The sequence below is a fragment of the Danio rerio genome, chromosome 10, assembly GCF_052040795.2.
Source record: "Danio rerio strain M-AB ecotype USA chromosome 10, GRCz13ab, whole genome shotgun sequence".
Lineage (NCBI taxonomy): Eukaryota > Metazoa > Chordata > Actinopteri > Cypriniformes > Danionidae > Danio > Danio rerio.
Window position 1 is genome coordinate 16,825,058 of NC_141030.1, and position 13,153 is coordinate 16,838,210.

Genomic DNA, 13,153 nt, shown 5'->3' on the forward strand with positions numbered 1-13,153 from the left:
AATGCTAAGGGACAATTCACTTAATAACAAGAACATCTTAACTTTTTCTTTATTAACTTTGTCATCACATTTTTAGTACAGTCAGGATACCAGAGTAAACAACTAAAACTAAAAAAATACCTCCAATATAGCCTAGTCAGGAAAAAAAAAACTATTCTCTTTAGTGCAGCCATCTTAACCAAGTAAACTAAAATTAAATAAATAGCTGCAGTGTAGACTAGTGAAAGATCTTCTTCAAAAACACCATAATATCCACATTCTCCGATGAGAGGCTTGATCGCTGTGCAGACACAGACGCTCATTTTTGATTATCTATGGTTTCAGTTATATAGATAGGTTTCTGTTTAATCTAATGAAAAATATACATATGTGTTTGTAAAGTGTTTTTACATGACATATTCACCCGTAAAATACATTGCAGTTGTGTCTGAAACTAATATTAGGGTTGTAGCCAGCTGTATGTTTGCCTCCCGATCGCTCTCTCTCCCACTTCCTCTATGCCGGTCATTTATGTACTGTAGGTCCGCCTTTACGACAGCTGATGCCTGTCATTTCTGTAGGTCCGCCTTTTTGACAGCTGATTGGTCAGGAGACCGATCTATCATCATTTGGCGACGCAGCGCAGGAAAATAAAAAGCATGTCAGGAAAAGCGGGAGAGAGCGCTTTTTCCTTTGATCTCTTTTTTCGTGTATTTTTCTGACAGGATTATGATTGTCGTTGTTTTTGCTTAACTTTCGTTTGGGCAAAATTATTTTGCATTACTTTTGCCCACTTTAAGAAATTTTGTGAGGTTTGTACATTTTTATTTCAATTGATTTGTATATTATTTTTTGGCTCTGCTCCTTCACGACAATATAGCTGTATCTCTTCAAGTTCAGTCTTAGTGTAAGGTGGATAGGGAAAATGTCATTAGTTTTCCATTTTGCAAACGCATAGAAAATGTATTGTTAAAGACATCAGGTAAGAGGTGAAGGTCATCTTTGTTTATTTTATTCAGTATAGGGAAGAATGCAGCGCACGGCGCGAAACCCTTTTTTTTTTTTTTCATCAGTTTTTTAGCTAGGTAAGGGGTTATTCATGAGTTAGAATTGTTTTGTTATATTTATTTCTTTTGTTTGTCTTCACTATCATCCCCTTGCTCAAGTTTAACTAATTTTTTTGATACTTTTGTTTGAATTTGCTACTTTATTATATTATTTTTATTAGTGTAAATATTCCTCTTTTTTTGTATATTTGGGCATTATTCTGGTTTCACTTTTGTACAGTAAATCACTTTTGTTGGCAGTTCTGTTGCTTACACCCTCACATTGTGAAATTACCAAACTTTTTAAATGTTTTTCCTTACAAGTAAGTTTCTTGAAACAGTTAAGACAGACAGGCGTGCGCTTTGTCTACGACACGAATTCTATTCCTGTACTACACTGGAAAACCAAAAATTTTCCACATAGATGACTTAAATGTGTCTGGGGGATTTGTAATATCAGTAATATGTGAAGCAGCCATCCTGCGTCCAGTAGTAACGAGTGTGATGCTCACTCAAGTCACATGACATGCACTAAAATACTAACTTTAAAATATAATATTTAGAACAAAACCTCATCATTACTAAAACAATTCAATCAAATGTGATAATAAAGATGTGTTTAAATTGGTTCAATTAGTTAGAGACAAGTGACGTCAACCTCAACAATGGGCAGCAGGGGCGTGAGAGTACCGAGGTAAGCCACGAGAGTTTCGCGATATGTAAAAACCGCTTCACACACCACAGTGACTATGGCTGAAAGCATGCTTTCACTTATCAAATTTTTCTTCAATAGCCACACTCAGCCCTACTTTTATGGCAATTTCCATACCTGGTGTCTCCACCCGCTGGTAGTGGTAGGGATTGACGCAGACTTCATCCTTCTTGAGGTTGAAAGCATACTCGCAGGTCTCGATGGCGCGCAGCTCGTGATGGCTGTGCAGGTCGGGCCATCGCCACAGGCGGCAGTAGATGACATGAGGCAGACCTTTACGGTGAGACACTTGCAAACGCCCGTCCAGAGATCTGACCCAAGCGTCCACAGAGAGAGGGAAAGAGAAATGGAAGAGAGAGGGAGCGTGCCAAATGACCAGAGAAAGACATGCATGGATGGAGGGAAGAGGGATAACGGTGAGATTAGACAGCAAGTCATGACCAACAACTACAGATGCAAGATATCCATTATGATTAAAACATTGGAATGTTTAGCTACGATTACAGAGTACTAATATTTAAAGCGCTGGTTCTCACATGGTAGATTGGTAAATTCAATGACACTTTTGATTTGACAGTCACAAATTTGATATATAAATTTTAATCCTAATTCTGATGGCATAACAGTGCATTTACAAATAGCAATTAACTAGCTACTTCTCAAAAGTCTGAAGTCTGTCTTTAATACAAGTCTCTAGAGATGGCTTCATTTGTTTAAAAAAAATACAGAGAGAGAGAGTAAAATACATAGAATATTGCAAAACATGAACAAAATTAAATAACTTACTTTTAAATCATTTATAAAAAAATATAAAGTGCACTAGTCCCCTGAAATTAAAAAGTTGAGTTTCACCATTTTAAAACCCATTCAAGTTGATCTCATGATCTTTTAGATAAGCTTAGCATGAATCATTAAATCAGATCTGACCATTAGCATCTCGCTCAAAATAAATAAAAAAGTAGGGATGCTCCAATTGATCGGCATTGGCTAATAATCACATTTCATGACTTGATTGGTACTCACCAATCTCATGGATCGATCGCAATTGTTGTTTATGAGTTTAAAAGCACTACGCAAATATTATATATATAGCCTAAGCTGAAGTAAAAATCAATAAATAATTTGTTTTTTATAAAAGCTTCTTCTGGCCATGACAGATTCACACCTAAATAGTTATACGAGATGCTTTTAAGGTATTATATGCAGCATCCTTAGTTTGTTCTCTTGGGCAAGGCAAGATCTTTCGTTAAGGTTCATATATGGAGGGAAAATGTGCTTAATGCATTATAAAGCTTGAAGCATCAGAATCGGTCTCCAGTATAGTCCGATCACCATGATAAGGACTCCGTATTGGCTGCAAAAATACTGATCAGAGCGTCCCTTTAAAAAAAAATAAAAAATTTAGAAAATTTTCCCATTTAAAGCTCGACTCTGTAGTTAAATAGTGCACTATGATTGACAAAAAAATGAAAGTTTTACAATTTTAAGTATGCTAGGACAATATGGCAAGGAATTATACTCTCATTATTATTTTTCTATTTATGTCAGTATTACAATGTAACTACAGCAAAGTAAAGCTTTAAATGGGAAAAAATATTCAAGCTGAGAGCTAATGGTCTAAACAGATTCAATAAACTATGCTAAGCTAAAAGTGTTCTCGCCAGACCATGAGATCAGCTGAATAGATAAAACAAAAATGGTAAAACTCAACCGTTTAAAAGCTAGGGGACTATTACCAAAAAAGTTAAGTGTTTCTTTATTATTATATAACCCATAGCAGTACCCCACTCAATATAAATAGTATTGCTCTTGATTTAGATTAAAAACACATTTAATAAAAAAAAAAAAAAGATTCTGCAAACATAATATATGACCCTCACTTTTAGCAATTTCTTGCATCCTTGCTGATAACATGGTCTTCTAAATTATAAATAACAACTTTAATAACAACAAACTTACTGACCCCAAACTTTTGAAGGTGCATAAATTGAGCAGACATTTGGCAACTTGTTACATCACTACTTGAAAGTAAAACCAGGGGAGAACCAGCATTTTAAACTTCTTGGTTTAGCGAAGTGAATGTATGAATTATGAAAACATGTTTCGAATCTGCTTTAAATCTATCATAACATTCAGAGTTAAAACTCTACAGTAACACAAGTGATTTAAATCTAAATCAAGTATAACAAAGCGCGTTACAAAAATGTTGATTTGACGGCCTCTGGAGCCCCCTGTGCTCGTTCATCCCCCACCTGTGGCTCGTGGGGTGAGTGTGGCACAATGTCAGGAGAGGATATTCACCTGGTTTGGTCAGGGTAGCTGTAAAGGCCTGAGGTATCCCACTGTTCTATCGTATTTGGTGTACTCAGTCCCCAAATTTCAGAGCAATTGCTGTGCACAGAAAGTAAAATAACAAAAACAAAGAAAAAAAGAAAAAACAAGAACACAAAGAAACAAAAAATGATAAACATGGGGCATGATTCATTCAAAAATACCAAGATGAAGTACCATGAGGGAAAATTTGAAGGGCATTGTTTCTTTTATTTGAGATGTTTCGCGCAGGTTGCCTGCAGCCAGCAAACAACACGGCCCACCTCGAATAAAAGAAGCCACTCTAATGGAAAATTCACATATAACAGTGAGATGAGAAAACCGAAGAGAAACTGACAAAATGTATTTCAAATTACAGTTAGAGCTGGGCGATATTTTGAATATTCACAATAAAAATAAGCCAGTTCAACATGTCAGTTGGATTCATTTCATAAGTGAAATGTACCTGGATGATTTCCATCTCCACTGTGTTCATTTAAAAGGAAAACATCCCTCTATTTAGCTTAACTGCAAGTTGTTTACTCAGATGTAACAGTACAAAAACGGAACTGGTTTTAAATGAAGATTGAATATTAATAGATTACAGCAGGACATTTGATTCAATTGTTGAAACCCTGATTGATCAATTTACATGTTCATTCATATTTGTTTGCAGCTGTAACTGGTAGTAAAGACTAACTGATCAAAATGATTCCAGTTATTGCTCAACTTTCCCAATATACAAATGTCCAAATTTTACATGAGATGTACCATATCATTTTAATCCAATTTGATTCATGCTCTAATTGAAACACCAGTCTTAGGCCTACTTAAACTTGGTATTAAAGTATTAATTTTTGTCTTTCCTATCACAAGTGGACAACACTAAACACTAGGGGTGTAATAATACATAATATTAAGAAATCATGGAACAAAACTGCACTGCTGGATTGCCGTTCTAAATGAAATAAATAACCACTCTAGCTTATACATTAAAATGTGAGCCATAGGGAATATGAGAATGACAAATGTTGGATTTTTCCAGTGAAAATTATTTATTTGTAGATTATGTAGTCCATGAGCGAAAGCATGTGTCCGGCGTAATTAACCTTTAGAATTATGAATGGTAGTTTTCTGATATCATCACTGTCCTGTGCATTGAGGACAAGGACCAATTTAAGTCAAAATAAAAATCAATTAGCTGGATTTGGTTATTGACATTATTTGTTCTTCAAATCGAGAGTTGTTGTCATAGCAACAGGTCTGGTAGATCAAACCTGCTCGGGAGAAGGGTTATTTCATACAAACAGTATTAGATTGGGTCTTTTTAAGCAAAGGTAATACTGAAAGTATGTACTAAATGCTGTTATTATGCTATTATCATTTATTTCTTTACAGTAATAACCTATTGGTTATATACACTTGGGAAAATAGTAAAATGGTTTTTACAATTATATTATTATAATTATTATTATGTGTATATATATATATATATATATATATATATATATATATATATATATATATATATATATATATATATATATATATATATATATATATATATATATATGTAAATAAAATTCATGCAACCTGCACTGCGAAATAAGTACAAAAACTTGTCTCAGGGGTGTTCTATCCCCAAATGGTTAAAAGAGAACATCAATATGGACTTTTTAAATACAAACACATACTATGTTAATGTGTACCAATCCAGCATTAGTAGTATAATTAAGTAGCACATACAGAAAAATAAATAATCCGTTTTGTTGTAAAAAGTAACACTAAATAAATTGCTAAACACTCTTGACACATTCCTGCATCCCACACATCCTGCATCCCACAACAAATATGGAAAGTTATAGCATATGATATTTAACAAATCGATTACTACTATGAATTATGTCATTCTGCTCCCGTAGATAGATTAATATTAATCAGATGATGTCATTATGCTGCTGTGCTGTCAGCTAATTATTGCATTGCGAATCATGATTTCAGAGATTGATAGATCAGTCCACAACACACAAAGCGATCTCAGATCAGTCCATTCAGATATTTTAACCTGATTCGCGAACTTGTTTGAAGAACCAAATTAGCCAGATTTAGTTAGTATCAGTTATACAGATTAAAGATCCCAGATCTGACAAATCAATTAAGCAAGGAACGAAGAACGGACCCCATTATTGCAACACATTGCCACGGTTTTCTCTTTTTTAAATTAAAATTGTGCAATATCACATCAAAGGACTGGAAACAGCTCATACAAACACCAGTCCACACACTAGCTTTAAGTGGACAAAATAGACCAATTAAAAACCAAAATGCATGTTAATACCCAGTGTAAATGGGGCTCTAAAACATTGATCTTGTGATTAAAGAAATACTTCAGATTTGTGTAACGCAATTACTAGGGTTTCAGTATTTTAATATCTTTAATTATTAAGACGATCATACTCAAAACGGCTGAAAAAACAAATGTGATTTTTTTTTTTAGTAGTCAGATTCATCTTTTAATTTTTTTATTTTATTATTTTTGGAATGTACAAAAGATACAACTTTTTTTTTTTTTTTTTAAAGTGCCGTAACCTTGGCTCAATGTCAAAAACTCAACGTTTTGTCTTAAAACAGTAGCTGATGAAATGTAGTGTCCAATCTGGCAAGCTCTTAAACAAATAAATTGTTATTTGAAAACTTTTGGGTCAATCAAAATGATTTTTATTTTATTTATTTATTTATTTTTGACCGAACAGTCTCACGACAAATCATGTCAATTAGAAAAATCAAATAAACCAGTTAGAAAATTTGAATGGATCTGAAATTAGATTTCCAGTACATTTTTAAATGAGCAATTTTACAGCCTAACATTTAATATCATCAAAAAACTAAAGATAAAAACTCTACTACATCGCCCAGCTCTAGTTACAGTACATAATCGCTTCCCCGGTCATCATGCAGTGTTTTATGAGATTGACAAAGCAATTAACGTTATAAAAAAGACGTTTCATTCTGGGGTTGGATTTCACATCGGATATCAACATTTAAACATGCAGCACAGGACAGAAGCCTATAGGACCTACTGTCATTTGACTACATCACACTCAAGTTAAAAAAAAAAAATGCTATCAGTCAATCAGACAAGCACACAGACCTTCAGTAGCTCTGAAAAAGAAACATGGGATGAGAAACAGACATGGTGATGTGACAGGAACAGGACTCGCACAGTCTTGATATGTGATGAATGAAGTTTTTGGCCCCCTGTGGTTTAACGGTCTCTGAAAAGGGACTCTTAAGACAGCAACTCACAAACACGTGCCAGACTCCAACAGCAACCTGGGCTTCGAGAGTCACGTCTTATCATAAGTGTGCTCCAAAAGCCCTAAGATTGGATTTCCTTGGTTTCCTATTCATCCTGCAGCAGTTGCTCTGTGGACTAAAGAAGTGTTTTTCGACTATTCACTAGGTGACAGTAGATCAGTGTTGGATCTTTCAGTATGTATTTCTTTATATAGTAAGTTACCATTCAAAGAAAGCATAAGATGTTGTTTTTCCAAAATAATTATTCCATTATTGATTTAAAAACAAGGAATTTCCTAAGACATTTTTAACAAAAGATATTTTAAAATAAACATCATGCCATACCAAAACATTAATATACTTCAGTTCTTTTATGCTACATTATAAAAGCACTTATATTTTTACATTTCTTGCCATGCTCGTATAGTATTTTGTTCCTCATAGAAGTTCAAAAATAAACTTATCATTGCCTTGATTTTTTTCCCAACAGTCACACCAGCTCATACTTCACATTTCCTTGAAGTGTTTTCAGGCCATTATTTTCTAATCTCTAGTAATACAAGCACAAGTAATCTATTCCCAAAACAAATCCCTTTTTTTTTTTACTTTTAGGTGTTTTTAGTTGAAGTCAAATTAAAAATGGATAAGACCACAAAAATCTCACCGTGTTGTTTTTCATAAAAACAAAATCTCTCCAAGTAATTATAAATAATATAATATAATATAAAAAATAGCCTTTTCGCATGATTCATTTTTATTTATTTAAATCATTTAATTTTAATTATTTAATTGACTCATTGACTCCCTTATGGTTGATACAACGTTTGACACCATTTTCTTTTAACACTGTAAATGTGTAAAAACACATCACCATCACATGCACCAATTGTAGCTGACACCTAAAAGAATATTGAAAATGTTAAATGGGAATCATTCTGGCTTAAAGCAGGGCTTCTGCGGGTTTTTTCAAGTCAAATGTAAGACTTTAAGACCCTTTTACCATCATGAAAGAACTTTTAGACTTATGCAGGGTTAAGGTTTTTTCTAATGACCCGGTTACTTCTGTAAATAGTTTTTTTGTATTAATAGAGGATTATGTAAAGTGATGTGCTTTAGTTTTCTTTCCCTGCTTTGTGAATTTAATTAGGAGAATTAGCTGTAAACATCTACAGCTGTTTGGCCCACAAGAAATCTGTGCACTCAGAAATCCGCAGATTTTCAGCCCATCATTGAGTCAATTTATTTAGTTGTGCAGATGTGTGTAAATTTGTATTTATTCAGTTTATTAATGCTTGTAATATTACTAACTAATATGAAAACGTTCATACAATTTACTTACAATACAGTTTGAAAAATAATCATTTCTGTCTTTTAGTAGACGGACGGACAGACAGATATACATCTGTATATCTATCTGTATGTATATCTATCTGTCTGTAAATACGGATAGACAGACAGACGGACAGACACAGACAGACGACTTGCTTTATTTACCAAATAAATGGATCTAAAAGGATTAGCATGGTAAATCAGAAAAAAAAAATGTAAAAATGTATAACTTTTTTTATTTAACATTTAAGTTTAGTTACGATACACCTAAAACCATTCCGCAAAAATCCACAGATTTTTATTTTATTTTATTTTTTTACAATATCCTCCACAAAAAAAAGGTCCGTAGATTCTGTCTGGCCCTGGTGATTGAGTGTCGGCCAGATTGGGTAGCTATTCACCTTATTCTTTGCCGACGAGCAGGTGCAGCCATTTTAATCTTTTTGGTTAGAGACTTCCAGTCTCATTCACTTTCATTCATTTTTAGACGTTAAACACTTCTTGTTGCGCTGCTTGATGTTGCAAACTGATATTTTCTTATTATATTATTCTACTTGGTCTGTATAGTAATGCAAAGATTTGTTAGCAGAGCAAGTAGTTTGACCGTTTTCTGCCGTTTATTATTCCTAGTCATTTCTTCCATAGGCGACTGAATAGGAAAGTTCTAAAACAATCACAAAAATAGGCGCACTTCCACATTTTAGAATAACGTCAATACTTGGACTAAAAAAAAAAAAAAAAAAAAAAAAAAAGGCAAGACTGGTTTTAAATGGTTAAAATTTAAAAATTTAAGACCTACAACATGATATTTAAGTGAATGTAAGACTAAGGTCTAAAATTTAGTTTTTGAAAAAGAAAACATTAAGACTTTAAGGTCCTGCGGAAACACTGTAAAGGTACAGAAAAATTATTGACCGTTTACACACCCTTAACTGGTTTCAAACCTTTTAGTTTCTTTATTGTGTTGAACACAAAGGATGTTCTGAAGGAAGCTAAAAACCACAATAGTTCTAGTCCTCCATATTTCTTGGTTTACGTTCAACAAAAAAAAAAAAAAAAAAACTAGTTTAAAAAACAGGTTTAAAAGAAGGGAATGATGAGTAAAGTTTGTTTGTAAAGTTTGTTTGGTTCATTTGTGAAATACAAATAAAGAATTTAATTAGTACTAAAACCTGATAAATATCTGTTCCTCTCCTAAAATAAAAACAACTTTTTCAAAAGTTGAAAACTTAAAAAAAAAAGGATCAAACACAGAAACTCAATGCGCAATAACAATTTTATATAGGCTATTTTAATATTTCAATCTATAACTGAATTTTTTTTATTCATATGAACTTAGAGATCAAGTCATTACTTCAAATTTTACTATAGATTTTTGATATTTTATTTTCGCTCTTTAGTGTTTGGACTTTCAGCAGTGAAATTAAAACCACACTGAACTGAACTAAACTTCAACTCAAAACTAAGCAGATATTTTCAATTTAGTAGAACTTCTATGCTAAGCTGCTTTGACTATTTACATTGCAAAAGTGCTAGAAATAAAACACAAATTGAATTATATTAGCTGTGCTTTGTGTGTGCAATTATCAACTTTCTGAAACATCAAATATTAGACTTTGCGGCTATTTATCCTTTCAATATTATATACTATGTAATTAAAGTCTGAGATTTTAGTCTTCACTTCTATTCAGACAATGAATGAAACTCATTGGTTAAAGGTAGGAGTAAGTAATTGACAACAGTTTACCTTTAACAACCTTTTAAAACAAGTAACTAGTGTAGTGTTTGTATCAAGCTTGAAATTCAAAACAGGCACCCTAACGTTCCTGAGAGCAGCATTTATACAACGAACGACCCAAGCAACAATAAAAACACTTAAGCAGACAAAAGGAGCCTGTAAGAAAGAAAAGCCTCTAGGAGAACATTAACATTAGAGAGGCTACCCAAGCACCGCTTGTATCAATAACCCTCGACCTGTACACTCACCGCAACCTGATGTCAAAAGTTAATGAGACGACCCTGATGTCACGATGTCACCCGAGATATAGCACGAAGCTTGCTCAGAGTATAACGTGTCTTTATTCCTTCAGGAAATTAAGATTTCATGATGCTCAGAGAACATGACCGATGGGGAGATTTGGTCAACAACAAACCAGAAAAGGTCTGCAGATTAAATTTGTTTACATTTCTAGATTGACGAAACTGGGATTAAAAACAGCAACTATCTTCAAATTTCCATGTTAAATTAATCCATCTATTTATAGCTGACTTCAAAAATATTATCCCTACTGTGAAATTTTTGTTCTTTGATATTTTTCAAGTGATGTTTGACAGACCAAATATGCTTCTTATAATATATATTTTTCTATTTTATTCTTTTATTTTTCAATAAACAGTATTTTCTATATCTTTTTTTCTTCTGGGTAAAGTCTTATCTCTCTTACTTTGGTTGGATTAAAATTATTTGGGAAAAAAAAATATATAGATATATAATAGTCCATCTTTATTTACTTCAACTGTACATGTTTTTCTATACAGAGAACATGCATTAAATCTAATCGTCTACTATAATGTTGATTCAAATTAATTGAGAAAATATTATACACTGCCTGACAGAAGTCTCATCACCTATTCAAGTTTTGGGAACAACAAATAAAAACTTACACATAAACATCAAAAACCTTTAGTTGATCCTTTGGTATCAAAAGTGGCTTATATAAAAAGGCAAAGGCTTCTAGATTATGTATTACCAAAATAAAGCATGACCATGCCTTCATTTTTTTTATTATTTAATTAGGACATTAAAGTCTGACTGCTTAGACAGAAGTCTTGTCACTTAACAGAAATAATGTAGATTATAGAATATAAAGTCATGGCGCAGTGGAAAAAGAATTAATATTGTTTATAACTCCTATGAGGTTGGAGGACTGCATCCATAAATCTTTGCAATGACTTAAATAACTTGCTAATAAAGTCATCTGGAATGGCAAAAAAAAAAGCGTTCTTGCAGGACTCCCAGACTCCCCATGTTTAAGTCTAGTGACCGGGCTGGCCAATCCTGAAGCACCTTGACCTTCTTTGTTTTTAGGAAAGTTGATGGAGGCTGAAGTATAAAAAGGAGCGCTATCCTGCTGAAGAATTCGCCCTCTCCTGTGGTTTGTAACAAAATGGCCAGCACAAATGTCTGCCTAGCCTGATACCTCAGGCTGTTGATGTTGCCATCCAGTCTGCAGATCTTTTGCCCGTCCCCATACTGAATATAATCCTAAACCATGATTTTTCCGGTCACCATACTTGACTAATTTCTAAAAAAAACTAAATAAATCTTTGGTCTATGACGGTTCCAGTCGACCTTCTGCAGTATTTTTGATGACTGGGATGCAGTTCAACAGATGATTCATCTAGAAAAAATTAAATAAAATCTTCCTTCTGACACTTTTCCAAATGATCAACTAAAAGGCAGGTTATTATTTGTTGCTCTTACAACTGAGATCTACGACATGACTTTTGTCAGGTACACTACCTATATGAAAATATGTGTGAAAATGCTCCACTGTCAAAGCATAACATGCAATAATAGTGTAAATGGGTGTTTAAATTATTGAAAACCCACTGACTAATGAGTAAAACCTACTTATTTAAAGGATTGTGGCATAGTTTCACTATTTAAAAAGAAGACTTTTCTTCTTCAGGGCTGCACTGTGAGCTTTGAACAAAGTCTTTTATATTTTAACAAATAAGCATTCTTAAAATGCGCCTGATACGCTTGTGTATAAACTATTGTTACAAAAATAATAAAGAAATATATTTGTATTGGGGTGTGTTTTTATTAGACAAAAAAAAATGATAAATTGTAGCATATAGAGAGGAAAAATAAACCAACCAAGTTGTAGGAATCTACATTTAATTTGAGTTCAATACTTTTTAATCCATAATAACTTTATGGCAGAAAACCCATGTGATTTTAAAGATTGAAATTATATACACTATTCTGTCAGAAACACTAAAATCTAAGTGTTTTAAGTGATTGTGAACCACATTCATTTTGCAAGTTTCCAAAGACGCTTTAATAATTTGTAATTAATGTTTTAAAAGATTGACTTCTTCAGTGAAGATTAGCACAAACAATTACAAATAATAATAATAACAACAACAATCGATTGAAACCCATTTCAGCCATAACAAATTTTTCTTTTTAGTCTTAGTTTGACCTTTAAAATAAGCGAGTTTCAAATGCCAGGCAGTGTTGGTGGAAAAACAAAGCAAGATTAAGAGCAGAGTGAACGTATATAAAAAACTATTAAAAGAAGTGAAACCACAAAGTTTACAAACTCACATGACCTGCTTTAAGGGGGGATGGGGGACTTCAGCTTCAACACCAGCAGATGAAGCATTTCTCAATACTCTTAAACACACACACACACACACACACATACACACTCACAATAGAAACCCGATTCTGTATTAACCCTCAAACTAA

At 33.1% G+C, this 13,153-nt stretch overlaps 1 protein-coding gene across 7 annotated transcripts in view; it reads right to left on the reverse strand.

Annotated features, from left to right (window-relative positions):
• Positions 1-13,153, reverse strand: part of smad2 (SMAD family member 2) — a 63,595-nt gene that overhangs the window by 24,856 nt on the left and 25,586 nt on the right. For 4 of the 7 annotated variants that reach the window (NM_131366.3, NM_001290015.1, XM_087268840.1 and 1 more), the window contains 2 exon segments: positions 1,855-2,048; positions 4,039-4,128. In NM_131366.3, the coding sequence (NP_571441.3) occupies positions 1,855-2,048; positions 4,039-4,128 (284 nt within the window). 7 annotated transcript variants of the gene reach the window in all.